Source organism: Amphiprion ocellaris, chromosome 15 (assembly GCF_022539595.1).
Source record: "Amphiprion ocellaris isolate individual 3 ecotype Okinawa chromosome 15, ASM2253959v1, whole genome shotgun sequence".
In the NCBI taxonomy this organism is placed as follows: Eukaryota; Metazoa; Chordata; class Actinopteri; family Pomacentridae; genus Amphiprion; species Amphiprion ocellaris.
In genome coordinates, this window is record NC_072780.1 from 11,302,732 (window position 1) to 11,329,842 (window position 27,111).

At 38.6% G+C, this 27,111-nt stretch overlaps 3 protein-coding genes across 3 annotated transcripts; all 3 read left to right on the forward strand.

Moving 5' to 3' along the window:
• Positions 1-28: 28 nt before the first annotated feature.
• On the forward strand, positions 29-8,358 carry LOC118470850 (gastrula zinc finger protein XlCGF57.1-like). The gene is made up of 3 exons (XM_035951827.2): positions 29-356; positions 2,700-3,011; positions 3,474-8,358. The coding sequence occupies exons 1-3, from the start codon at positions 185-187 to the stop codon at positions 4,835-4,837; spliced, it is 1,848 nt and encodes a 615-aa protein (XP_035807720.1). The 5' UTR covers positions 29-184; the 3' UTR covers positions 4,838-8,358.
• Positions 8,359-9,318: 960 nt separating this feature from the next.
• On the forward strand, positions 9,319-10,097 carry LOC111573770 (lactose-binding lectin l-2-like). The gene has a single exon (XM_023278078.3). The coding sequence runs from the start codon at positions 9,417-9,419 to the stop codon at positions 9,903-9,905; it is 489 nt and encodes a 162-aa protein (XP_023133846.2). The 5' UTR covers positions 9,319-9,416; the 3' UTR covers positions 9,906-10,097.
• Positions 10,098-17,722: 7,625 nt separating this feature from the next.
• On the forward strand, positions 17,723-25,373 carry cdca7b (cell division cycle associated 7b). Its single transcript, XM_023278077.3, has 10 exons — positions 17,723-17,980; positions 19,765-19,908; positions 20,002-20,099; positions 20,417-20,639; positions 20,764-20,826; positions 21,300-21,482; positions 21,923-22,078; positions 22,173-22,322; positions 24,226-24,362; positions 24,894-25,373. Exons 1-10 carry the CDS (start codon positions 17,939-17,941, stop codon positions 24,913-24,915), a joined length of 1,218 nt encoding a protein of 405 aa, XP_023133845.2. The 5' UTR covers positions 17,723-17,938; the 3' UTR covers positions 24,916-25,373.
• Positions 25,374-27,111: the final 1,738 nt, after the last annotated feature.

Consider the following 27,111-nt stretch of genomic DNA (forward strand, 5'->3'; position numbering starts at 1 on the left):
AGGTTGCTTGACATGAGGGAGACGCAGCCTAAAAGTCGAGAAGTCACGTCAAAACGGAAGAAAAACATTTCCACGCGGTTTTTCAAAGTAACGTTGAGGGCTGCACGTCAATCAACGCTTTAAGAAACTTCACTACGCTTCACTGCTGGCTGGCTGGGGTTTGCTACAATCACTGAAGGTAAAGATGATTTCAGTTCAGAATCTGAGAGAGCTGATCAACGAGCGACTAACTGCTGCTGCTGAAGAAATATTCACAGAGTTTGAAAGAATCATCGTCCACTACCAGGAGGAAATCGATCGTCAGAGTCGACTGCTGGATAACATCTGGAAACCGGAGATAAAGTTAAACACAGCAGGTTTGTAGGACTGCGGTGGTCTGAATGAGCTGATAGAAGTAAAGTGAGGAGCTGCGGTTTGTGTGGATGAAAAGCAGGATAACTTTCACATTTCTCCACTGAATCCACGGTGTTGTTTAAGTTTCAGGGTTTGTGATAATCCCAAAGAAATCAGGCAAACATCAACTCACTTACTTTGGTGGCTGAATATAGGTAATTGTGATAATGAACTGTGTTATATATGGATGAGAGAAAAAATATTACCAAAGCAAAACAGGCTAAAACCATGCTGGGAAAACGTGACTTTAACAGTTCCTTATGACAATAATAACTTATGTTCAGCCACCAAGTACTTGAGGTCATGTTATTCCAAGTATTACTCATAAGTGATCATTTCTGAGTAAAACAGAAGAAAATAGAAGTGAAACAGAGATACTGGCAGTCAGTCTGCTTTCTGTAATTTTGTCACAGTGAAATGATAAAGGTTCACTGCAAGACAGACAGTTTCTAATTACACAATTACATTTATTGATCACAGGTAATACAGCAATGCAACATGTTTACATGACATATGGAGACTATCGTACAGTATAAATAGGATGGAATATTAGTGTGGTATAGTACAAGATGAGCTGTGGCAGTATTTAAACAGTTTCCAGTAGAGTACAGCAGTTGAAAAGGTAAATAAATGCTTACACAGGCAAGAGCCTATCCCAAACGATATAGGTGGGAGGCGGTGAACACCCAGGGTGGATCTCCGGTTCATCACAGAACAACCCTGAAACAGATCAATACCTCAACCTTCAGAAAGGACAACAACAATATTATTAGCAAAACGTGAAACCGATTTGCTATTAAACCCTTGTAAACCAAGGATGCAGCTACTTTTTGGAGATGCTTCGTAGACAAATGAAATCGTCAATTATGGGTAATTTAATTTATATGATTAATAGAGTCTGAGCTTTCATAGCTAGTGAAGTATCTGATCTGGTGTGGGTTCTGGTGGTTGTTGACCATAGAGTGAACTTTTAACTAACAGGTGGTTCTGGTGGTTGTTGACCATAGAGTGACCTTTTAACTAACAGATGGTAGTAAGTACTGAGAATGTGTTTTCAGGCTCCAGAAATCCTATGCTGTGTTGACTTTGGGGTCCACTGTTAACCTATAGCTGATTTGTGACCCTTAGGAATGCACAGAAGGGGAGTCACTCTTTAGTGGGGTTGTAAACCAGATGCTGTAATTCTATACGTTGCTAGAAGGTATAAAAACTGACCGTTGGTCTTTGTTCGAGGAGGATCATTGGGTGACATCCTTCCAGACAGCTCCTGTCTGTACGATACTGTTCTTTCTTTTAATAAAGTTCTTATTAAGAAAGTCAGTGTCAATGGGCGTTTCTTCTCCACCTGAACATCACGGACATCAGAGAAACAACGACACTAGCTAGCATTATCGCTAGTTATTTATAGTCGGACTGTGGTGGCCAGTTATTAAGTACTCAACACAATGTTATAATATAAAAATACAACCAAACACAGCTGTTCAGTAACTAGTACCATATCTATTTCCAACAAAATGAGCCAACTTATCTGTCAAAAACTGTCAGATTTTATAATATAAAAATACAACTAAATGCAGCTGTTCAGTAACTAGTACCTTATCTATTTCCAGAAAAATAAGCCAACATGTTATCTTTTTTAAAAATCTCTCAGATTACACAATTTATCTGAAACTGTAAAAACAGAAAGAATGAGCAGATTTTCAACATTTCGTGGGTTCTACAACTAGTCAGCTGACATATGGTTCGCTGAAATACCTCTATTCTACATGTGTCATTCAAAAATTCACCAAAAATACGTTGTTTGCAGCAGATCCATAGTAAAGCCACAATTCAGCGCTCCTAAGTGCAACAGACAGACTGACTTAGCTCAGACCAACAGTCAAATGACAAAAATTCTTCCAAAAAGTTTTCCGGTGACATGCAGACTGTGTTTATACAGAGAAGACAGGAGATGACAAAAGAGAGTGACAGCAAAATGAAACACATCAGGTCAATAACATCAGTGCAGCTTGGCTCACAAACAGTGTGAAGCGGAGCAATTTTAATTGAAATTTATGTCAAAACTATGCCATACTGCACAGAAAACATTTGTGAGTTCTTTTTACTTGTGATCATTGTGTTATTTCCATAGATGTGCAGGATTTTATGTTGCACTAAAAAATAAGTCCACAGTGAGGAAAAATGTGACAAGAGTAAAAACTGTCCAGACAGTGCTTGGGCTTCAGAGGGTTAACCACATTTGCTCAGATGTGCGTCACCTATTGTCACCTTTAGCAACCTTTTTCTTTTGTTATTTTGCCTTCCAGACGTTCTACAGCAACATGTCCAGGAGGAGAATGTTCTTGCTGAGCAGAATCTCTGCAACCAGGAGAGGAACTCCAGTCTGGACCAGGAGGACCCAGAACCTCCAGAGATGAAAGAGGAGCAGGAGGAACTCTGCATCAGACACGAGGGAATGCAGCTTGCACTGGTTCAGTGCAAATCCGAATGTGAAGAAATATCCAGAGAAATATTTGGAGTTTCTGATAAACCACTCAGCCAGCTGGATGGAGAGATGGATTATCAGAGCAGGCTGCTGGATACCATCTGGAAACAACAACTAATTTTACACAGAACTGGTATGTAAAACTATGCTTGTCTTAGTGAACTAACAAAGAAATGTGATTAATGCAAGATCCGAATTAGAGCTTTGAGCTACATTTATTTTCAGACAGAAATTCCACTGTTGCATCTTAACTCATTGACATTTACTTGAACTGTCTATTTGCCGCCTCGCCGTTGCTTGGATACATCAATGCGTCCGGCATTGTTATGTTTTTGTTAGTTTTTTAAATTTATGCCAGAACTGCACTATTCTGCACAGATGTAATTTCGGAAGTCTCTCTATTTTTAGACATGGTTGTGCTGTTTCCACAGAGGTACAAGGCTTTATATTGCTGTTAATGATGAGCCCACTGTGAGGAAAAATGTGACTGCCCAGACTGGGCTTGGGGGTCAGAAGATTAAATGTCTTCTCTTAGATGTATGTTTCCTTTTCATCACGTTAGTGACTTTTTTTGTGCGCTCCATTGTCCTTCCAGACCTCCCACAGCAACATGTCTGCAAAGAGAGGAAGGGCCTCACTAATCTACTGCTCTGTAACCAGGAGAAGAACTTTAGTCTGGACCAGGAGGACCTAAAGCCTCCACAGATTAATGAAGAACAGGAGAAAATCTGCACCAGTCAGCAGGGAAACCAGATTGTATTGAATCAAGTGACTGATACCTTTCTATTGAATTCAACTGATAAGGAGAGTGACCACAGTGAAGTAGAACCAAACAGCGACCAGCTCATCTCTGACAGTTTACCAGTAGGTGAGAGCCCACATCAGGAAGGAAGTCAGCATGTAGACTCAGAGTCAACTAGAAATGCAGTGCTGAAGCCAAATAGTCGTAACACAAAGAGCAGTCACAGTAACAATGTAGACAAGTCTTCATTGTCAGGAATTCACCATGATACTGATGCAGGTAGAAAGTCTGTAAAATGTGATGTTTGTGGAAACACCTTTAAGAATAAATACCAACTAAAGAAACATCACCAAATCCACAAATGTGTAAAACCATATGCTTGCAATGCATGCGGAAAAAGTTTTAGTTTCTGGTCTAAGCTGAAAGTCCACATGAAAACTCACACAGGTCAGAAGCCTTATTCTTGTGAAACATGTGGGAAAAGTTTCAATAGCAGCAGTCATCTGACTATCCACATGAGAACTCACACAGGTGAGAGGCCGTACTCTTGTGAAACATGTGGGAAAAGTTTCAGTCAAAATAGTAGTCTGACTGTCCACATGAGAATTCACACAGGTGAGAGGCCATATTCTTGTGAAACATGTGGAAAAAATTTCATTGAACGTGGTGGTCTGACTGGCCACATGAGAACTCACACAGGTGAGAGGCCGTATCCTTGTGAAAGATGTGGGAAAAGATTCAGTCACCGTGATAATTTGACTGGCCACATGAGAATTCACACAGGTGAGAGGCCGTTTTCTTGTGAAAATTGTGGGATAAGTTGCAGTACTAATAGTGATCTGACGATCCACATGAGAATTCACACAGGTGAAAGGCCTTATTCTTGTGAAACATGTGGGAAAGGTTTCAGTAAAAATAGTAGTCTGACTGTCCACATGAGAACTCACACAGGTGAGAGGCCATATTCTTGTGAACGATGTGGGAAAAGTTTCACTGATCGTGGTAATCTGACTGTCCACATGAGAACTCACACAGGTGAGAAACCGTATTCTTGTGAAACATGTGGGAAAAGTTTCAGTCAAACTAGTAATCTGACTGCCCACATGAGAACTCACACAGGTGAGAGGCCATATTTTTGTGAAAGTTGTGGGAAACGTTTCCGTCAAAGAAATGCTCTGATGATCCACATGAGAACTCACACAGGTGAGAAGCTGTAATCCTGGAACATCAGTGAGGACAAACCTTATTTTAGTAATCCTCATGTTAAGTTCATGTGTATGGTTGTTTACCTGTCACTTACTGAAACTTTACTTTCCCATGTCTTTGTATTTGTAGTTTTCATGTTGCTGTATTATTTTCATATTATCAAACAGCATAGTCAGCATGGTCGCCTGATGGAGAGTTTCACAGCCAATACAGAAATCCCACAGAACACAGAAGTCAGGTCACTCTTATACCCTTTGGTGATGTATGAAGTCACATCTGGTTCTATTTAAGACTTGGTAAAAACTGGATACCCCCACTTCGATCAGCCCATAGGCTCTGTAGGGCCCATCCATCACTATCTGGACAGTGGGCCCCTAAGTCAACATAGCATAGAGTTTCCTGGACAGAAAAACACATTCCAATGAAATGAGTTCCTTATGTCTTTAAGTTCTCTTTGTGGTAAAGAACTCCTATCAGAACTCAGAACAGATACTACACACTTGCATGAAGCAAATGGCTGCACCGTTTGTTTTACTTGGTAATCACTAACTGTTAAAAAATTCGAACTCAGCGGTTTAATTTAACTCAGAAATATGTATTAGTGTGAACACCAAATTTTAAAACAGTCAGTACGACCAACTTTGTACTGTGAGTCAGTGATACGACACAGTGTGATCCTGTTGATCAGACATGTACAGATTTCTCTGGTAGGATTCTCACCTGCTGAACTCACTTCAGATCAACTTCAGACACTTTTCACCTTCATGTGTCGAGGAATCATTTGGAGAGAAGAAGCTGCTCGTTCTCCCTTGTCAGTCCTGCTGTCTGTGAGCATTTGATCTGAGGACGTTTTCACCGTCACATAACCTCAGAGTTCAAATAAATAGTCCAAAACAGAGAGACATCAGAACCAGTCTAACCTGTGGCATAAACCAGGATGTGGTTCTACTGTCTGTTCACTAGATGGAGCTAACTGACCTTTAAATAATCTGATCAGCTGCACGTTAAATGATGGGATGACAGAGCAGCAGTTTGGACCACATCATCACTTAACATCACTTAATCATACTGGAGCTGCACAATATATCATCTAAGCATGGACATAAAGGCTCTTTTCATTTTCCATGACTAATCTACAAGAGGAGTCTGTCTGATAAAACATCATTTACTACAATTTAATGGTTCTTGACTACGTAACATGTAGTATCTCAATGTCAGGTTTGTTTTGATACTCTTCCCAATAGTCCATTAAGCCCTGTTTCACTCACAGATTTTTTAGCCACAACACAATCTTCACTTCCCACCAATCCTATTGGTCAGATCTGGCCTTTTTCTCTTCATCAGTTAAGGTTTAAGTAGACGGCCAAGTGAAGGAGATCCAGCAGCCATTGCAGATGGTGACATGTTTATGTTTCTTGCTTCAGCAGACTCACTATCATCTGCAAATGTTGCAATTCTTATCGACAAGACTAAATTATTTATCATTCTAGAGAAAACTTGGGGTTTTCTTCAACAGAACGTTAATTTCCTATGTCCTGAGACCAAAACATTCAGATCGTATTTAAGTCAAAGTATCACATTTATAGTGTTACTGATGTAAAAATAGGCAAGAATGAACATACAGTTTCAAAAGTAAAAGTGGTCATTGTGCAAAACTGTCTCCTGTGACTTTCTGTTGGCAGCAAGCCACCATCCAAGGTCCTCTGTCTGACCATCAGGAGCCGTTTGAGAGCAACTGGGACATTTGACATGTGGACAGGAGAAGCTGGACATTAGTGAATATCCCACTTCATAAATAAAGGCCATGGTGGGTATTTTACCTCATCACCTGACATTAACTTTCCCTCTGACTCAGAGAGAAAAGCTGAACTCTGTTATGATACATCATTGTAAGGTCTAAGTAGAGTCAAAGCACTCTCAGCTTTTTCTGTCAGGCTCAGTTCTGCAGAATTGAATTTAATAAGAAAATTGAAGGAGCTGTTCCAACAGCGATGTTGTTATTCCAGCTGTGCCACTGTAGTCTTTAATGGGTGTAAGCAGCAGTAGTGAATGTGCAGAGCTGGTTGTACTGGCTCAGTCTTGTGTTGAGGCTACTTGAAAACTCATTCATAGTTGTAGCATCACAAAACCAGCCACAGCTTCACCGTCACAGCCAGCATCAGCCTGTTAAAAATCATCAAAAAAAATGCATCAGTGCAAAGACTCTATCATAAAGATGGATGTAGCGCCTGGCTCCAAAAATGAAGCCAACACGGAAGTGTCAAAATCTTACAATATCACACTGTCTGCCAGGGGCTGCCTCCAAAAAGCTCTGGCTCCATAGACCTCAATTCTACATGGGAAAAACTGAAACTCCATAGACTGCTTTTCTACGGCTCAGGATTTTTTCCCGTTAGTCTTCATGGTCAAAACGAGAGATCAGGTGGCCAATCTTAAAATAAATCGATATTGAATTTTATACTGAGCATTAAAGTTTTGCAAAGTTAGGGGGCGGAGCTACTTGATTGACAGTCTGGTCTGAAATGATTGACAGGTCAGCCAGCCTAGACACTCATTCACCATCAACTCTGGTCTCCTTGTTTGGATTTAATTCTGTTATGATAACTGTTAATGTATCGGTGGAGCAGCAGAACATTTTTCACAGACAATTTTTATTCCCAGTTACCCGTTTTCTAACTTCGGTTGATTCTACTAGCAGACACTGAAAGGACTCTGATAGTTTAGTAAGTAAATGTTTATTTTCTTATTGGTGCCGGTTTTAATTCACTTTATATGCAATTTTAGTGTCAGATATAATGTGTGCCATGCACTCCAGATGTTGGTGGAGTTCATTTCTGTGTGTATTTGTCATCCACCTAAAAATTACCATCTAGAAAATTCACAAAAGTATTTCATAAGTTTTGCACGTTTAAAAGTTTATTTGAATAAATTAGTATGATTTTGTCAAGTATTAAATATGTCAAGCATTCCATGTATTTACAAATAAATACATACATAGATAAACTAGCATTTAGTAAATCATCAAGATAATATGAGTTTCCTATTGCACTTTGTAATCAGAAGCACAATTTCCAGCGAAATAGCAGCAGTAATAGTTGTTGTCAGTACTGCTTCTTTTTCATTGTTAATTCAGTGTGTTCTGTTTAGTGTGTTCTCCGGAGTCTTGGTGTATTTAGCTGTGTTCAGCTTTGGCCGTCTTGTGGCTTTCCAGTAAATTCTGTGCTCCATGTGTTACTTCATGTATTTAGTTGTATCTCCTGCTCTGCCTCCTGCTTCTCCAGTTATGTATGTCTTCACTTTAGATGTCTTAGCTCCATGTATTTAGTGTGTCCCTTGTCTCCCTTCTAAGTTTCGTGTTCTTGGTTTTCAGAGTTCAATTTCTGTTAGTTTAGTCTTTAGTTTGGTTTGTTTCATTGATGATTCTCCGTAGTTCACTCCCCTGTCTTGTTTATTTTACCTGATTTCGACTCCTGTATAAAATTGTGCACCTGGTGATTTTCACATTCTTTAAATAAACACCTTTTTCCACTGAGTCTCTGGTTTGCTCGTCCTCACTAGTGTCTGCACTGGGGTTCTCCAGGACCAGCCATGATAACTGTACTCATAATACCTTTTCTTTCACCTTAGCACTTCCAAAGCTCTTCATGTTGTCACCTCATTCACTGATGACACTGGTCTGCTTCAGGACCACCTTGTATTACAATGTTTTGCCCAACGACACATTGTTAGTAGTCACAAGGCTGAAACCTGTCTTTTTGAACTACCATTGTCATGAGTATTTAAAGTTACATTTTTAAATAAAAGCAGTGTTTTTCCAAATTAATTTGCATGATATAACAAAACAACACAAAGTTCACAATGCAAGAGAGAACTAGTTGGCTTTGTGTTGTTACAATCACAGGAACAGAGTTGATCTGCACTGCTGGATCAGGATCAGGATCCTAACGGTGACAGATTACCTCCTTTGATGTGCTTCAGAGAGACTGTCTGCACAGTTGGCATGACCTGATTGGTTAAATATATTTGGCAAAAGCGTCACTTACTCCCAGCCACACAGAAGGCAAAAAAAGCCTAACAAGACCTCAGAATCACCTGAACATCACAACAAAACTTATAAATGCTTCCATTGTCCACATATTTAGCTCAATGCGGCTTTTTCAAAATTCCCAACCAGTAAATAAAAACACACTAAACATAGGCATGCAATTAAACATCAGCAACATTGTAATGGTACAAAGCCAGGTTGTCCTCTCTTGCATTGTGAACTTGGTGTTCTCTTTTGCAAAAAATATTTTTAAAATCTTAGCCACAAAGCAATCAGTGTAAGGAAATTGAAGTCTTATTTGTTTTTTGTTGCATCTCCAGGTGAGCTGATGCTCTTTTTCTTGGTTCATGTTGAAATACTGTGCAGGTGTCCACAACTAAAAGTTTCTGCCAATCAGATCACGTCAACAGTGAACACCCTCTCTGAAGGATATAAAAGAAAGAAGCTGTCACGTATGTCTCTCTTTCTCAGAGACATCGAACTGTGCTGAGAATCTCCAGCAAGACACTAACATCTCTTCAGACCTAGAGACTAAAAAGTCCAACATGATCTTGCTCCTCTTCTTGTTGGGTCTGGCTCTGGGTGCTGTGATTCCTCCAGATGATCAGAGAGTGAAGCTACAGCGAGGGAACTGTCCCATGTTCTGGTACAGCTTCAACGGTCGCTGCTACAAGTACATCGCTACACGTATGACCTGGGCTGATGCAGAGCTCCACTGTGTGTCAGAAGGAGCCAACCTGGTGTCTATCCACAGTACTGATGAACAGAATTTTGTCAATTCCCTGATCAAGAACTTTGATCCTGCTCGCACATGGACCTGGATCGGTCTCAGCGATCTCCATAAGGAAGGCAGATGGATGTGGTCTGATGGATCTAGGGTCGACTTTGTCCTTTGGGACAACGGGCAACCAAATAATTATGATAGACAGCAGCACTGTGGAGACACCAACAATGGCGCAGAATTCAAATGGAATGACATGCCATGTTCACAGACACTTCCTTTTGTTTGTGCATCTCGCTCAGTTTTTCCTTAACAACTGAGAAACCTGCAAGATAAAGACACAAAAATCAGACAGTCATTTCATAAACATTAATTTTCATGGAAATGTGTAGATTTCGAAGAAACAACAATGTTCATTCAACTTATGCTTTCTCATGTTTTACTTTATGTAACTACAAAATGAGTTGCTCTGTGATAATAAATGTGATCAGCAGACGAAAAACTATTAATGTCTTCTGTTGTGAACTTGAATTCATATCAGATATGACACTCATTGAATCAACTGAAATATTTCTAACATCATCAACATCAAACTGTTTTATTTATTCTCTTAAGAACAGCTGACAAAGCATCAATTAAACTGTGGTGGTGCAGGTGCAAAAAATATATTATTATTGTCATTATAACAAGCACTAGGGCTTTCTTGAACAACAAACCACAAATCAACAACTGTTAAGACACAGTGAATAACCCTAACCCCTTGTTTTTTTTATTGTTTAAATGATTGCTTTTTCAGCCAAACTCTCCCAATGGACATTTTCTCCTATTTGTGTCTGTTTCATTTCAAAGGATAATACAGAATTATTAGTTCTTATGATGTGGTGGCATTTGTTGGCTGTTTTTTTTACCTTCTGTGTAGCCGTGTGCAAGTGAACGTTTTTGTCAAATACATCTGACCAATCATATTGTGCCAGCTGTGCTGACGGTCTCTCTGAGGCATGTGAAAGAAAACAGGTGGTCACCAAGTGTTGCCTTTAGATTTCAATCCACAGAATACTGAGGTGAGGGAGAAACTACATCACTGACCACAGCTGCTCCTTAGTTTGCTTCTGACAATAGTAAATTCTGCTATTTTCCTGTTCTCCTAGATGTGAAGGGTGATGTGGTGGTTAGCACCGTCGCCTCACAGAAGATTGCTGCTTCAGATCCCAGCCTGGGCCTAGGATCTTTCTGTGTGGAGTTTGCAAGAAACTATGGAAGATATGAAGACTGTGTTCACATCAACTCTAATGATGATGAGAAATGGAATGATATCCAATGTTCAGCAGTTTTCCCCTTTGCTTGTGCTACCTGCACAGCCTACCGTCACTAAGTTCTATATTTCTGATTCAGCATGGTCACTGTGCTCTTTGTACACTTAAATGTGTCTGTGCAAATGTCATTTCAGTAAACTTAACTGGAAGAACAAAATGTAACTTTGCTAATTGATTGGAGGCAATACTTAGACACCTTTGTAACATTCTCTGAACGAATACCAAAACTGATAAATATTTATTGTTCTAAAACAGAAAAGAAAATCAAGGTAAAGTAGACAGTGAGTGATGAATGCAAATTGCACAGCAAAGGTAAATGAAGCTTTCTCATGCTGTATTTAAATCCTGCAATTGGTATACAATCCACCAACTCACATGATCTTGAACCACACATAACAGATTGATCCCTGTGGACAACAGTGTCACAGTATATACATTCTATGTCCCTGAAATGTGCCAAAACAACAGGATCAGCCTTAATTATGGGACCAGTGCCTCTCAATGTATTTCATTTACTGCTTCGAGGCCTAAAGCGTAAGAGTTGGGAATTTAAAAAGAGCAGCTGCTTCAGTCATCCCGATGAGTCTTTTACCCAGCAGGCCTCTGATCACTGAACAACCGATGAGGACGAAGCAGAAATGGAAGAAAGTGAGACACACAGGCTTGGAGTGATGCGGGTGTTGTGTAATGATCAGTCTGTCGGAAAGCATTGAAAGATTTGAGTATATTTGATATGAGTATACATCTGTGAAGTCTCGTCTGGTATGTGGCGCAATCTAGTGGCAGCAGCTGGAATAGGATATGCTTTATACTTCTTTCACATTGTAGAAATATTTGTTCAATAGCTCCTTATGATTTTTGGCTTTAACTGAGCCTAAGACAGTGTTGCAGTGGTAAGACCCCTCAAGGACTTTTCCTTGCACTTGAGTAAATGTACTTACTTACCTTCCTCCACTGTATGTCAGCTGGTGGAAAAAATACAAAACACAACATTTACTTGTAAAATGTCATGGAGTAAATAACTGGAGGATGAAATAAACATTTAGGTAAAGTACAAGCAATGAGCCAGTTGAAGGCTGCAGTGATTTTAGTGACACTACAATGTATAAGAGTGAAGTTATTGAATATTTGTCTCTCTTTACTGTTGCAGTGGTTTTGCAAATTGCAGACGGACCCTGTTCACTCCATAGACACCAATGTTATTCCTGTAGCTTGAAAGACAGCTACTTTTGATAAAACTGGGCTTGTAGCACATTGTCTGCCTTGCAACAATGGGAAAGAGGCACCGTTTATGTTTTGACAACCTATATCTAATGAGTTATTGATGCTGGAAGTCCGAATCTGTGAATATCTTTCCAAATTTACTGAACTTGGGGCCACTACCACCTAAGGAGTGATATATTTAATTTTGAAAAAAGCATTTAGCCATACTTAAAGGTTTAAGTGCTTTATTAACACGGAACTAAAAATTTTGTATTGTTTTATTATCACAGGTTCTGTCTGAAAAGAGGTGGCATCATTTTAAACAGTGAAATCAAACTAATAAAATGTAATGACCAACCAGTGAGTAATACTGGATTCTGCAAAAACAGAAACAACTTTTTAAAAAAAAAATCTAAATCTTATCTTAACACAGTTAATGTATTAACTTATTTATGTGTGTATGCATGTATTTATTGATTTATTTAGTACTATTAACATAGAGTTCTGAGTGAATTTTTCTTAAGATAGGCAAAGGCCATTTATTGATTACATATAGGCTATTAAAGAAATGTTTATTAAAAACTAAAAAGCATTTTAAAAAAAACAATTCAATTCAATTCAGTTTTATTTATATAGCGCCAATTACAGTCAAATTGTCTTGAGACACTTTACAGAACCCACATGCCTGACCCCCAGAGCAAGCTAAAAGGCGACAGTGGCAAGGAAAACACCCTTTTAACAGGGAAAAAAACCTCGAGCAGAACCCGGCTCTAATGTGGGGGGACCCATCTACCTGCTGGCCGGGCGGGTTGACTTAGGCATTTATTGAGTCACTAAAATACTGTAGAGTACAGACCACATCAGCATGATTATAAGCATCCTCTGGTAAATGAACAACCAGATACTGATGTCTCTCACCATATGGACTTCAGGAGATGACTGGGGGATGATAAACTGTGACCTACTGGTTGGGTTCTCTCTGTTCTCATGTTTCTTACATGTTTGTCCCCAGACAGCCGGGTCCTAATGTTTTTTGAGCAACACACCATACTATGACATTTTTACAATGATGGTTCTACTATGGAACCAGTTTGACATGTTCAGGTGTTCTTTGTGTGAAAACTCAGAGATTTCAGGTATCAGAAGGTGGTTTTCAACTTTCTTTGTTAACTTTCTGCTTCAACTTTAAACTAAATTTCCTTCACTAACCCAGCCCTCTGGACTTCCAGTAAGCTGTGTTCCTATTGGCTGTCCAGGTGGCTGCTTGGTGTTATCAGGAACACCTGAGCAGCTTGGTGTTATCAGGAACACCTGAGCAGCTCAGTGTCTTCCTGCTTTATTTAGCTGCAGACAAACATTTCCTCTGCTTCTCTTCACCACTGAACTGGGTTTGGCTCCATTGCTTTAGTTTGTTCTTTAGGCGTTGGCTTGCAGCTTCCAGCAGTAAAATAGACTTTAATGTGTTTCTTGGTGTGTTTTAGGGCTTTGTACTGGATAGTTGTCTTGGTAAATGTGGTTCTTTAGCCACAGTTAGCACATGGTGCTAATGTGTGCAGTGATTAGTGGACTTGGTACAGCTGAGTTGTGTCTTTATCTTGGCTGTAGTGAGTCTTTAGAGGTTTTTGGTCAGACACATTCTGTATTCTTGTGAACCAAGGTTGGTTGTCTAGAAGGTAAGAGTTCCTGTCCTGATTCTCTGTTCTCAGAGGTTCTCTGGTAGGCTGCAGGAGACTTTAGCGTTTGGGTTGTGCTAGTTTGGTTTTTGTACGGTTTCATTTGGACGACTATCTTGAGGCCCCTCCATGTGGTTTAGTGAGGTTTTCTGGAACAGTTCTACAAAGCAACCTGCAGCAGAAGAGACTTGGAGAGTTTTTAGGAAGTTCTGGAGACCAGACTTTAGAGCAGCAGAAACATTTGTCAGCAGTTTGAGCAGGAGAAGGTGAGCTTCAGAGTAGAAATGAGACAGAAACCTTCTTGACCCGTGTGGTGAGGTCCTGTACCAAGAGTTTGAGCAGGTTGTGAAGAGTCTGTAGTTCTTTGGTCTGAAAGCACAAGAAGAGACGACTCATTAAAGGAGAAAACAGGAGATATTGTTGGTTCTTCTGTCGCTCTGCAGTTTCCTTAGACTGAATATCAAGTTTATATTTTAAATGATTTCCCATGTGAGCCCAAGAAGACTTCAATAAACTCCATCCATCCCCTGGACACAACATATTTTATTACCATGTTAAATCCTTTTTTTAAAAAATGTTTTTGAGTTTTAATCATAGTTTTAGCATAGTTTTTTGTCTTTGCATGTTTAGTTTTGTCATCTGTGTAAAAGGTGCTAAACAAATAAAGCTGAATTGATAAACTGAATAATTGACTAACTCATGATTGTGACAACAGAAGTATTTTCATTGTGATTTAAGGGTTTATTTCATTTTTAAGGTTGGGGTTAAAATCTTGACAGAAAAAGAAGATTAAAGAAATAAACTACATAACAAAAAGCAATTAAATCAAAGGAAAAAAATTAATACAATAAAACTTTTAAAAAGTTTTATTATTAAAAAGATTTAAGAAATTTAAGATGTAATTTTCTGATTAAACATTTAATTTTTTTATTAAATGTTTTGTCTTTTTAAAGGTTTAATAATCTAATTAAATGTTTTGCATTTTTTAAAAATGTTTAATATTCTTCTTGTTTAATTGTATTTTTTAAATGTTTAATTCTGGGAAATATTTTATCTGTAATTTTTAATATTTGTATTTTAAAAATTTTGTTTAATTTCATAATGACATGTATTGTATCTTGCTGAATTATCTAATTCAATATTTTGTCTGTTTAATAAAGTTAAACATTAAATACAATTAAATGATATATACATATACCACCTTTTAATGTTTAGTTTTCTTTTTAAATGCTTCATTGTATTTTCTGTTTAATTCCTATTTGAAGTTTTATTGTCTTTGAGATGTAATTTTCTAATTAAACATTTAATTTTGTAATTAAATGTTTTGTCTTTTTAAAGGTTTAATGATCTAATTAAATGTTTTGCATTTTTAAAAATGTTTAATGTTCTTCTTGTTTGATTGTATTTTTTTAAATGTTTAATTCTGGAAACTATTTTATCTGTAAGTTTGAATATTTGTATTTTAAAAATTTTGTTTAATTTCATAATGACATGTATTGTACCTTGTTGAATGATCTCATTCAATATTTTGTCTGTTTAATATAATTTAATGTAATTTAATGTTTAACTCTATTAAACAGACAAAATATTGAATGAGATCATTCAACAAGGTACAATACATGTCATTATGAAATTAAACAAAATTTTTAAAATACAAATATTCAAACTTACAGATAAAATATTTCCCAGAATTAAACATTTAAAAAAATACAATCAAACAAGAAGAACATTAAACATTTTTAAAAATGCAAAACATTTAATTAGATCATTAAACCTTTAAAAAGACAAAAAGTAGGCGCCCATATAGCTCAACAGGTTAAGCGGGTGACCCATGTTCAGGGGCTGGTCTCCGACGCAGCGGCCCGGGCTCGATTCCCGCTCGCTCCCCTTTGCTGCATGTCTTCTCCCCGACCCTTCTCTTCGGTTTCCTGACTGTCTCTCACTTAAGCCTGTTGAATAAAAAGCTGAAAAAGACTTAAAAAAAAACAAAAACAAAAACAAAACATTTAATTAAAAAATTAAATGTTTAATTAGAAAATTACATCTTAAAGACAATAAAACTTCAAATAGGAATTACACAGGAAATACAATGAAGCCTTTAAAAAGAAAATTAAACATTAAAAGGTGGTAAAACATTTAAAAAGAAAAACCTTAAAGATTTAATTGAAACATTAAATATTGGGAAAGAAAAAGAAACTCAAACAAGCCTATAAAACATTTGAAAAAACAATTAAACATTAAAAAGACAAAACATTTGGAAATCAAATCAGACATTAGAAAAGAATAAAAGGTGAGAAAAGAGCAAAACTAAACGTTTAAGAAGAATCAAACTAAAGACGAAACATTTCAAAAGACCCCAGTTAGACTTTAGAAGATCAAATTAAACAGAAGAGACAATAAAACGATCAAAAAGAGCAACAACAGATAAAAGTCTTAAAGCATTTTCTAGTCTGAAACAAAAACATCAAGTTGTTTCTTCAAACATTTCCTCTTTCTATGTTCTTGGTTTGATTGTGGACAGATTTACTAAGAACTCATTTCAGAAAACTGCTTTCCAGATCCAAGTCTACTAGTAGTTGAAGGCATGGATCAAACTAATGTTACCTTCTGATCTCCACAAACTTTACTGTTCAGTGAAGACAATCAAAGTTTGTTGAGGATTTCTAAAAAACCCGCAGGTGAAGGTCTGAGAAGAACTCAGATGGATGGTCTAAATGTGAAATCAAGACTCATGGTCACAAGTTTTAAGGCTTCTGTTAACCAGAAAGTTCAAACTAACAGAGAAGTACTGAGAAACTTTTAAAATTTCAGTCCTCAGAGTGTCTGAATGTTCAAACTAACAGAGAACTACTGAAGAACTTTTAGGTTTTCAGTCCTCAGAGTGTCTGAAGGTTCAAACTAACAGAGAACTACTCAGGAACTTAGAAGATTTCAGTCCTCAGATTGCCTGTCTCAATCGTACGACGTAGTGTGTAATTATATGCAGCACAGTGAGCCGGCATACTTGTTTCCGTTTTCACGCCGTTTACATCAACGGAATGCACTGAAACTTTGCCCCCACTAGCTTAGCCTCGCTGTAGCACGCAGCTCAAAGGGGCGTGTCCTATCTACTCATTCATATCTATGACAACAACGGTAGCTACGCATAAGGACGCCTGACGTTGATTAGCTGCGTAAATACCATTATATACACTCTATGGTAAATACGTATGTGAATCGCATCATTGGCTGCAGCAGCCAGTCACCGGTCACTCACTGACTCACATTGAAAAATAGCACTGAATGAATTGTTACGTGTTTATTTTATTTACAATTTAGGTTGGATTTTTTTTTTGTGCGCAGCGCAGATTTTCTGTGCGTGGGGACCGTGTCATCAGTGCGCAATTACGCACGCGCGCAGTTTAGAGGGAACAGTGAGTACAAGTACCTCAAAATTGTAATTAACTGCTGTATTTTAGTGAATGTGCCATTAAACCACATTCAACCAGTAGCAGTAGTAGGTGCAATATTACAATTTCTTGTGTTTCGATTTCATGTGCAATATTTCATTATTGTGTGAGATATTACTTTACTACTTCAGAATCATTGCCAATGTTGGTCATTACTTTTCTACTCTAGCTGTTATTTTCAGTAATGTATCATACTTGTATCCTATTGCTTTTCTGTTGGGCACTGCGTTTTCATATGTTATGCGATTTTGTTTTTCTGAGCAATACCTGGCAAAATAATATTCTCCTAGATTTACAAAGAAAAAAATGGATTTTATCTTCACACTATTCAGTACATCTCTATATAATAGGAACCTTCATTCACAGGAGCCTCAGGCCACGCCCACATACAGAGAACACGCCCATGTGTCGTTTTCGCGCGAAAGCTCGGACTGGACCATTGTGAGTACAAGGGGGAAAGCAGAAGAAAGACTATTACTAAGGAGAGTGAGAAACTCCCACACCTTATCTACAAGCGAGCGAAGGTGTTTCTAATTCTGAAAATCCTTATTGGAGTCTGGCATTTACAGCTACTTGATAGGACTTTGCATTTCTCTATAAGTCCACCAACGATAACACCCCTACTTTTGTGCCGAACGGACTTCTAGCGGTTAACTTTTTAAATCCGCCTCTGTACTCGCCGTGTTTCATGCTACGAGATAAAACCGTATGTTCGACGGAAAACGGACAAAAATGACTCTCACGTCAAAGGTAAGCGGCTAAGCAGGGCGTGAAAATGTGTTTTTATTTCCCCAGCCCGAATTTACGGTAAGGAAAAGTCATACTGTGTCAAAATGAGCACTGTTAGGGCTGTCTTTGTCGGTTTGGTCGACGCGAATCTGTAAAAAATAGGATGTATTTACTAAACAAACTGACTGTTGATTGTGGTTTTAAGCTAGTTCAAGGTGGTATTCCGTTTTTATTTCGACCTGGTTAACCAGCGAGTTTACACATAAGCGTCACTGTTGTGGCACATTTTGGGTTTATGCCAAAACGTTAAGGTCCGAGTGAAAGAGTGTGGCTTCAGTGTTTTGTCCAGGAGTTTGGTGGGTGGATAAAGTTCCTGTAAAGTCAGAGGTCAGCACCCCTGAAGCTAGAGGGGATGTTTCAGCAGATATGTGGGACATGGATCAGACACAGCATACCTCAGTGTCACCCATTTGCATATTATATCCTCTCATATAGTAGTCAAAAACTGAGAAAGGGTCTGAAAAACGTGGTTTTGTCACCATAAAGGCATGCCAAAAAAACGACTTACCACTGGGTTGTCCAATATGATATATGATATGTCACAATTTTCTGGTAACTGCTTAAAAGGTCATTTTGAACCAATGTCATGTTCATAAAGCCTGCTAGTAGAAATTTACACTTATGAAATGGTCTTATAAAATTTCAATACATGCAGTAAAATATGTTTAAAGATATAATGTACTGAAATGGGGGGGGGGGGTAAAATTCACACTAGATGGCTCAAAACATTTTTTTATTTGTGGTCACCAGTATTTTGTATGGTTGTTATTTTGTATATGTAAAGTCACCCAACAGTTCCTGGAGGTTGGGAAGGTCATCGTGGTGGTTAATAAAGAGAGATGCTAAAGAAATGAGCAAAACAGTGTCAGTATGGCTTCACCAAGAACTGCAAAGGATGAGGCAGAAAACAGTATTCACAGTAGTCTAATAATTCTTTCCAAATCTGTATGCTCTACATCTATGTTGGTTTGTAGTCGTGTTAACACAACAAACACCGCCCACATCCCTGAAAGTCTGTATGTGATTACATTCATCACTTTATGTGACAGGTGCCAAATTAAAACGTAGGTCAGAAGAAATGGGGAAAAAATGTGAAGGAAAAAAAGTTTGTATGATTTATTTATCTGTTACACAAACAGCAGTAGGATCTGTGGGACCTCAAACAATGAGGAAGTCAAGCTAATATCTGCAGAACACAGGAGTTAAGTGTGTGTTCCTTTTCCACTTCACCTTGTCGCTGGTTTTAAATGTGCTGCCACGTTTCAGTAGGACTGTGCTGATAAGGGTGTTGTGGGCTTTAGTTTGAGAAAATAAAAGAAGGGGAGTTTATATCAGGGACAGCCAGCCTCAATTCTGGTAATTCTGGCAACCTGTGGTAGTGATATAGCTGAACAAAATTCATTTTTCTCACAATTTTCTTTCGTGGTGAAGGATGTCCACTGGTGGAATGGGGCTCCCTCTGGGGTAGCATGTACAAACTGATGGAAGTAATGATCACATGAATAACCTCAGGCAGTCTGACTAATAAATGACCCATAAAGTAGAGCTTCTCATGTGTCACTCTGATATCTGCTGTGAATGTGCATTATTAAGAAAAACAGTATATTCACATTGTTAATAACCTTTAAATATTTATTGGTTGAATTCATACTTTCAGTTTTGGGGTTGTGATGATAACACTGGACTACATACAATCTATTTTATCAAACCAACATTAATTTGATGCTTGTTGTTTCTGCTAACAGGCTCCATGTTTCAAATCCAAGTTTATAACGGCTGAGCTGGCTCGTCTGTTCAGCCAGTCGGACAGCGAGGAGGAGTTTGAAGGTTTCAGCGAGGATGAGGAAGAAGAGGGCAGAGAATGTTTAAACCAACAGCTGAAGAACAAGGTATGAATTATTTCCTACAATGTTAAGGTGTAAAAGTATTTGTGATATTGCAGCCAAATTATCAACCTGCATGCTTTTTTATTTGTCTGGCAGGTGATGGGTTCAGAGGACAGTGATGTGGACACAGGCTTCTACTCTGATGGCGAGGAGGCCTCACCACCAAAGAGGAGGAGTCTTTTAGTAGCCCTGAGGTGTGTGAATGAGTAAATAAGCAGTAACTGATTGAAAGAACTTAAAAAAAGAACATAAGCATGAAATTGTACTCTTTACCACTCTTCAATCACTGTTGATGTGTCTACCTTGAATCCTAATGAGGCAGAAATATAAACGCACTATTATTTAACTTTTTAAACATTAATTGGCAACACATTCAGCTTGTTTGACAGTGTGTTTGTTCTTTTTCCCACTTTACAAGAATCTTAAGGAAATTCCTGCCTGTTTCATGACAGCTGTGTTGATTCTTCAGTGAGTGAATTCTAATTTTTTTTTTCAAATTTTTCCTCCTCAGGTTTCCCGTCAAAAGATTGTCATCCCCCAAACAGGACTCACTAAAAAGAAGTGCCAAAAAGCCAGTCAAACAAAATCCTCCTTCACAGAGATCCATGGGAAGGAAGAGAATGAAGCAGAAGCAAGATGAGGAGAAGGATGAGGAGGAAGAGGAAGATAAAGAGGACGTCCCCTCTCAGAGCCTAAAGAAACGAGACAAGAATATCCAGGAAAACAAGGCCATGGTAATGAACCCTTTCAGCCTCTTGTGTCTTCTTCATATTTTGAAGCATGTGTGATCTGTGTACCTAAATTACATCAGCCGCTTTCTTGTCCTTGACTGTGTTTTTCTCTGCTGCTGTTTTTCAGCTGGCTAAGCTGTTTGCTGATCTGAGCACCATGGCTGACCTGACCCTGCCCACCACCCATTCAGTGAGCGTTCCTGCCAACATCAGTTTCTCATGTCCATATAATATATAAATGAATATGCTTGGAGCTGAAAATGAACAGAACATAAAATGTCTCTTATCGCTGTTAACATTACAGCACTTTACAGTACATTGATTTGAGTTTTTACAAAAGGTTTAATTCAAACTGTGTAAGAAGGAACAATTGCAGCTCTAGGAAACAAGAAAAGACTGATGTTCCAAATATGCAGGAAACCTGGTGTTCAGTGAAAGAAATAATAAGGAAAGTGATCAACACTGAGGAGAAACACTCCATGTCACACACTTGCATCGACAGTGTTTGTGCAATTACTCTCCCTGCCAAAGGAAAGGAAAGGGGAGACAAAAGTTTTGCACTCTGTTTAAATGTGTACATGTGTAGGTTTTGAGTAGCAAGATTTGACAGAGACTATTTTTACTCTTCTTAAATGCAAACGTGGTCTTTGCTTTCATCTGCAGAAGAAGAAACGAACGTCGGTTAAAACAACGCCACGGAAACGCAAGTTTGAACAAGAAGTTGAGCCAGAAAGGAGGAACCCATCCCGAAAGGCTCGTCCTCCTGAGAACTTTGCAGTTGAGGAAAAGAGCGAGCCGCTTAATCGCAGAAGCCCCCGGACTGTAGATATCAAAAGGCTGGTGGAGGTACGACGTGCAACTCACACTTCATTCTGTGTACCGACATGTTCACATATACAGCCTTAATGGATGTGAAGAGAAGAGCATGATGTTATTAACAATATATTAAATTGTTATCTGGACTGAGTAAACTGTACTGTATACTTTTATTATATACTGCTAAATTATTATATCTCATACCAAACTTTCAGGCTGATACTCTTACTAGCCAAATATTATACATTTTTGGCAGATCTTGAAGTGAAGTCATATGTCCACTCATGACATCAGGTCCACTTTCTTCGCAGTCGTCTTTCTCCAAATCTCCCAGATCCAATTAAACTCAGAAGAAATCACCATTGGGAACTCATGCATAAAATTTTGCCATATCACCAGTGAGGTTTTATTCCAATCTTATGTTTGTGCTCTCTTGACTTTACCTGCAATGTGCTGGTTGTAATTATCAGGTGGATGAAGATCGTATTGGAGAGAGACCAAAAAAGAGGAAGAGCCAAACTTCCAGGAGGAGTCTGTATATAGTGAAATCAGTCGATGAGATCACCAAGGAAGACCTGGACAACATAGCATACCGCAGCAAAGACAAGATCTGGGACAAGGAGAATGTGAGTACTGTTGGAACTGTGTTATATTACCAGCTTTCCTAAAGTAGTGGGGTTTTTTTGTTTGTTTTTTTACAATTTGTGTGTTGTCTTCCAGGGCAGCTCATGTCACCAGTGCAGACAGAAGACTCTGGACACCAAGACAGTGTGTCGCAGTGGTTTCTGTGTGGGGGCTAAGGGTCAGTTCTGTGGACCGTGTCTGAAGAACCGCTATGGAGAGGACGTATGCACTGTGCTTCTCGACCCGGTCAGTGCTAATACACAGATGTTAAACATTTCACTCAACGAGAGAGGTTTGCTAAACTCGAGGTGAACGCTGTTTCTTCAGAGACTGAAGTGATAGTAGGCAAAAATAAAGCTATTAAAAGTATCTACATCTTAATTTCACAAAGTACAGCAAGTTACAGACAGATTTAAAAATGAACATTGGCGTGCATATAAAACAATGTTTTTGTTTATGCAGTTTTTGGCTGTTATATCAAAAAGCTATCGCAAAGTCCTGCGTGATTGTCACCCTCCTGTCATGTTGGACTTTGCAAAGTTCTTAGAACACTTTATTTGGAATACTTATACAGAAATGGTCAGCTGTTTTAAATAGAAGCTCAGCTGAATAGTCAGCAAAAGCAGTGGGAACCAGCATAGCTAAATACATAAAGCAAACAGCACCACCTACCGAAACTTTAACTTTATTACAGGGAAATACATGTACATACTGCACAGTCAACATGTACATGAAGATACCATGTCCAAGCTAGAACTAAAATAAAACAATAGAATATTTTTTTCACTTTTTCCTGTTAGCTGGTGTTTGAAAACTAGTGACAATTTTTTTTATTCCTAGAATACATAAAATATGAATTCAATAATGTTTTCTAGTGGAGTCTATGAAGGGTGAGCAGGTCATTTTGCCATTTATTTTACAGACTAAATTAAAAAAAAAAAAAAAAAGAAACTAAATACAAGCATTAAGTAGGCAGGCAGTCAACCTCTTCTGTGTTTAAACAGTTGGGACTAACATGCATACATTACAAAACATTATATAATGTGCTTATCAACATCCCACAGAGTGCGGGATCTTTTTGGCATCTGATTGAATGAAGTCCTTGTCTTTCTGCAGTTGCTCACTTCTTTTGGTAGAACAACAAGTGTTTATTTGATGCTGCTATCTTTTGAGCTCAAGATACTAATGACAGTGCTGAAAAATTATTGGCGCAAAATCCGGTGCAGTGATGGATAGTCCAAAGTATTTGGACAGTGCTTTGAATTTACAGTTCACATACAACTTAAATTAAAACAATAGATGCTATATTCAGTCTTAGCTCTAACTGAGTACATGTACATCAGTGCAGAGCTGCCTGTATGGGGGTAATGGGGCTGTTTTAACACAAAATGCCCAAAATACAATGTTTCTTGGGCAGCTGTGAGTCATTCCAATCTTGGTTGATACACAACAGAGCTCACATGTGGCTCAGATTTGATTGGTAGTTGAGAAATATGTTTTAGTAATGAAAACTAGAAGGGCATCCCGAGAACACAGTCCTACACTATGGCAAATGCCCTAGCTTGTCTTTTTTTTTCTGCCCAGATGACTCTGATCTGCACCTAAATTTAACAGGTTCTTCCTTTGCCCATTCTCCACCTCTCCACTGACTGCCATAAAATTTGTCCTGGGTGTCTGTCCTTTAATTAATGAATGAACTTCATTTTCGTGATACATTCCGGTACAGCAAAACTGTGTTCAACTCATCTCTGGTAATTATAAACAAACATTTGTAGCAGCAGCAACAGGAATACTAAAAGCAGCAGCAGAATAAATATAATAGAAATAAAATTACTCAGTAAAAAGTAAACTTGGTGACACACAAAGAAATAAACAAACTGCACTGAAAACATACCTCTGCCTTGGCTCTTGCCTTGCTTAAGATCAAAGCAAAAGTGTGACGTAGAGATGAAAGTTTGGTGGTTTCCAATAAACATTTGGGTACATTCTTTATTTGCTTTACTAAAATGAAAGTTGGGATTTGGTACTTAAATGCGCCATCCAATATTTGATTTCAGTTTGAATGCGCTGAAGCACAGAGCCCGGAGGACAAACAATTACTGAATAACTGTCCAAATACTTGGTTTGAATTTGGACCTTCTCTTTGTAGACGTGGTCGTGTCCCATCTGTCGTGGGATGTGTAACTGCAGTCTGTGTCGTAAGAAGGAGGGCCGCTGTGCTACCGGCATCCTGGTGGGTTTGGCTCGCTACAATGGCCACGACAACGTCCATGAGTATTTGGAGAGGTACGTCACCTCGTTCTCATTTTACACTCTAATATGACAGACTGGCATTGAATCTCCCTAAAACTACCATGATGTGAGAAGCTTAGGAATTTGGTAAAGAAGAATATATGCACAGTCGACTGCACGGTACTGCACTGAGCATTAAATTAGCAGAATGCTGTGTATGAATATTAATATATTTCTATATTAAGGGATGGATTGTTTTACTAGCACACATTTCTAAATAGGCCTCGCTTGATGTTTACAAATGAAATCTTACTGTCTTATATTCTATTTAATAAACAATAAACCGCTGCATTTCTGCTTGTCTTGTCATTGACATTTAAATATCTCTGGATTGAGGACAGTAAGTTGGAGAAAAACATTTTCATCTTGAGCTCTGTATGATTGCGATTTGTATTTAGACTGAAATGTTTATTGATTTATTGGTAAATTACTGAGGGATAAAGAATGAGAATAACTATTTGCAGCCCCACTGAGAATTATTCACACAGCAGCAAGAGTTCATGTTTTGTTTTCTCTGTGTTGCAGCATTCAGAAGGAGCTGCAGTAAAGTCCACAGAAAGGACCAGAGGGGAGAACCTCCTCGTACAGCTGGTGACTGGAGGAGGTCCTGGTGCTGCACAGTACTGTAGAAATCATTTTAATGCACATCCTTAGGTTTAGATCAACCTTTTATCAACCTAGACAAACAAAAGCAAACGCTTGTCTTTTTTGTCACCTTAACATGAGGCACATATACTGTTAATGTTTTGTATATCGTGATTTAAGGCTGCATAAGATGCAGGGATGATTTTTATTTCTTTTTTTAAAGCCAGTACTCACTTTGAGTTGTACATTTTCTTTGGTGTATCTCTGATCTTTATGTTCACTGGGACAGATGTGATGTTTTAATGCCGGTGTTGTGGATGCAGGCTTTTATACAAACTATTTTTCTAAAGTTGAATAACTTTGCAGCATTTTTGTCAGCTCACTGTCAACGTTAATAAATAAATGGCATAATCAGCAAAAGTTGACATGTTTTTTCGTGTTGCAGTCCAGACCATAAGTATTTGGAGAGTTGCACAATTTTTAAATCTGCGGCTCTGATTTTCAGTATATTTTGTATTAAGTACCAAAATGGACACTGGATTAAAGGGCTAAACCTCAGCTTTTTATCAGTATAGAAACAACTGAGATGCAGCCTTTTTTAACACAGTGTCCAAAGTTTAGGGGTTCAGAACAGCTCATGATCATTGTCATGTGTAATATCTGGTGCAAAATCAGTGACTGCCTGAAGACTTGAACTCCTCAATATCACCACACACTTTGTATCTTCTCAGCTGGTTGTAGGGTCTCTATCTTTACTCAACAAGTGGGCTGCAGCTCAATCAAATGCAGATCAGATGACTGACCCTGCCACCTCTTCTCCCTGAAAAGCTGCTTTGGCTTTATTTGTGGGATCATTTTCTGACTGAGTACTGTGAAATCATCAATAAATGCTCAGTGTCCCAGTTCCATTGGCAGCCATACATGCCTAAACCGTAACAAAAGCACCACCATGTTAGGTGCTATGCAGTATCACCTATTTTATTTTGAACAGAATTTACTTATGACATACATGTACAAACTTCTATACCACAGCAATCAGAGCAAGGAAAATCCCAAGCCCAGCATCGGTGTACATTTAGGGAAGCCTACACAGATCTTATGCTGTACCAAAATTATTCAAAATGTTGCTCCAGGCAAGCCTGAGCAAGCAAGTGTTGTGTGAACTTGAGCTGCTGTGTACCTGGTGTGCAGGTGAACTGTTGGCTCCCGAGGTGACGTGGAAGCCAGCTAGCCGTTACTGCGTAATGACCAGGGATATCAGCTGCAGGGCTGAAGTCAAAGCACACTCAGAGATCAACCTGAGGTCACCAGGTCTTCGTGAGGTACCATTATCCAGTGTGAGTGAGAAACAGAAATGTCACAGCTGTCTGGTGAAGCTTTAATCTTCTGACTGATGTCTTAATTATCAGTGTCGCTCTTTAAGTGCACACTCAAAGATTACTCTGAGTTTATGTACACACTAAAAATCAACAGCCAGGCCCTTAAAACGACACTGGATTAATTCAAGACTCAAATGTCAGTGCACTGGTGAATACCTTTATTCTGGGTTCTGGAATTGGTTTGGTTTTTTCGTAACCCTTTGATTGCGTAGTGCGGGTCAGGAGATACCGATTTTCCACTGGATTTGGGTCACTTTTGACCCATGTTGTGCATGAAAGGGTTACCTTTCTTGGTCCAATATATAATGAACGATACAAAAACGTGGGCATCAAAAATCTCTTTGTTCTGATGCTCTGAGAGTTCATTACATTAAAATAATCTTCACCTACAAAACTCCACAGAAGCACCTGAGGGTGCAGGGAGAGGTTGTAGATTTTAGGTGTTTTTGAAGTGCTTCAAAGGAGAGACACGTCAGAGGTATGTGAGCTGCCTACTATGATGCTTTTTGTGAACTTGACAGAGTGGCCTGGCGATGAACTCTCACAAGCCTCATTTGGATTCCAGCTAAGTTACATTTGGGGTGGGGTTTTTTTTTTCATGTTTTTGACAGTTTACGCTCCTCTTATCTGTCCAAACAAGTGTGAGGTTTTTGAGTGGTATCAGATTGTCCTGCGACTCGGAGGTCACAGGTTTGATCTTTGCAGCCTCAAATGGGATGCAATCGGCAACAGAAAGAGTAACTGGGAGCAGTAATTGTTCCCAAAGGGAGTGCACACAC

Bases quoted from the DNA above. Each gene is read 5' to 3' on its own strand.
- LOC118470850 (XM_035951827.2), top strand. From the start codon at position 185: ATGATTTCAGTTCAGAATCTGAGAGAGCTGATCAACGAGCGACTAACT. The intron at 357-2,699 runs GTTTGTAGGACT...TTTGCCTTCCAG, and splicing joins GATAAAGTTAAACACAGCAG to ACGTTCTACAGCAACATGTC. The intron at 3,012-3,473 runs GTATGTAAAACT...TTGTCCTTCCAG, and splicing joins ACTAATTTTACACAGAACTG to ACCTCCCACAGCAACATGTC.
- LOC111573770 (XM_023278078.3), top strand. From the start codon at position 9,417: ATGATCTTGCTCCTCTTCTTGTTGGGTCTGGCTCTGGGTGCTGTGATT.
- cdca7b (XM_023278077.3), top strand. From the start codon at position 17,939: ATGTTCGACGGAAAACGGACAAAAATGACTCTCACGTCAAAG. The intron at 17,981-19,764 runs GTAAGCGGCTAA...TTCTGCTAACAG, and splicing joins AAATGACTCTCACGTCAAAG to GCTCCATGTTTCAAATCCAA. The intron at 22,079-22,172 runs GTGAGTACTGTT...GTTGTCTTCCAG, and splicing joins AGATCTGGGACAAGGAGAAT to GGCAGCTCATGTCACCAGTG.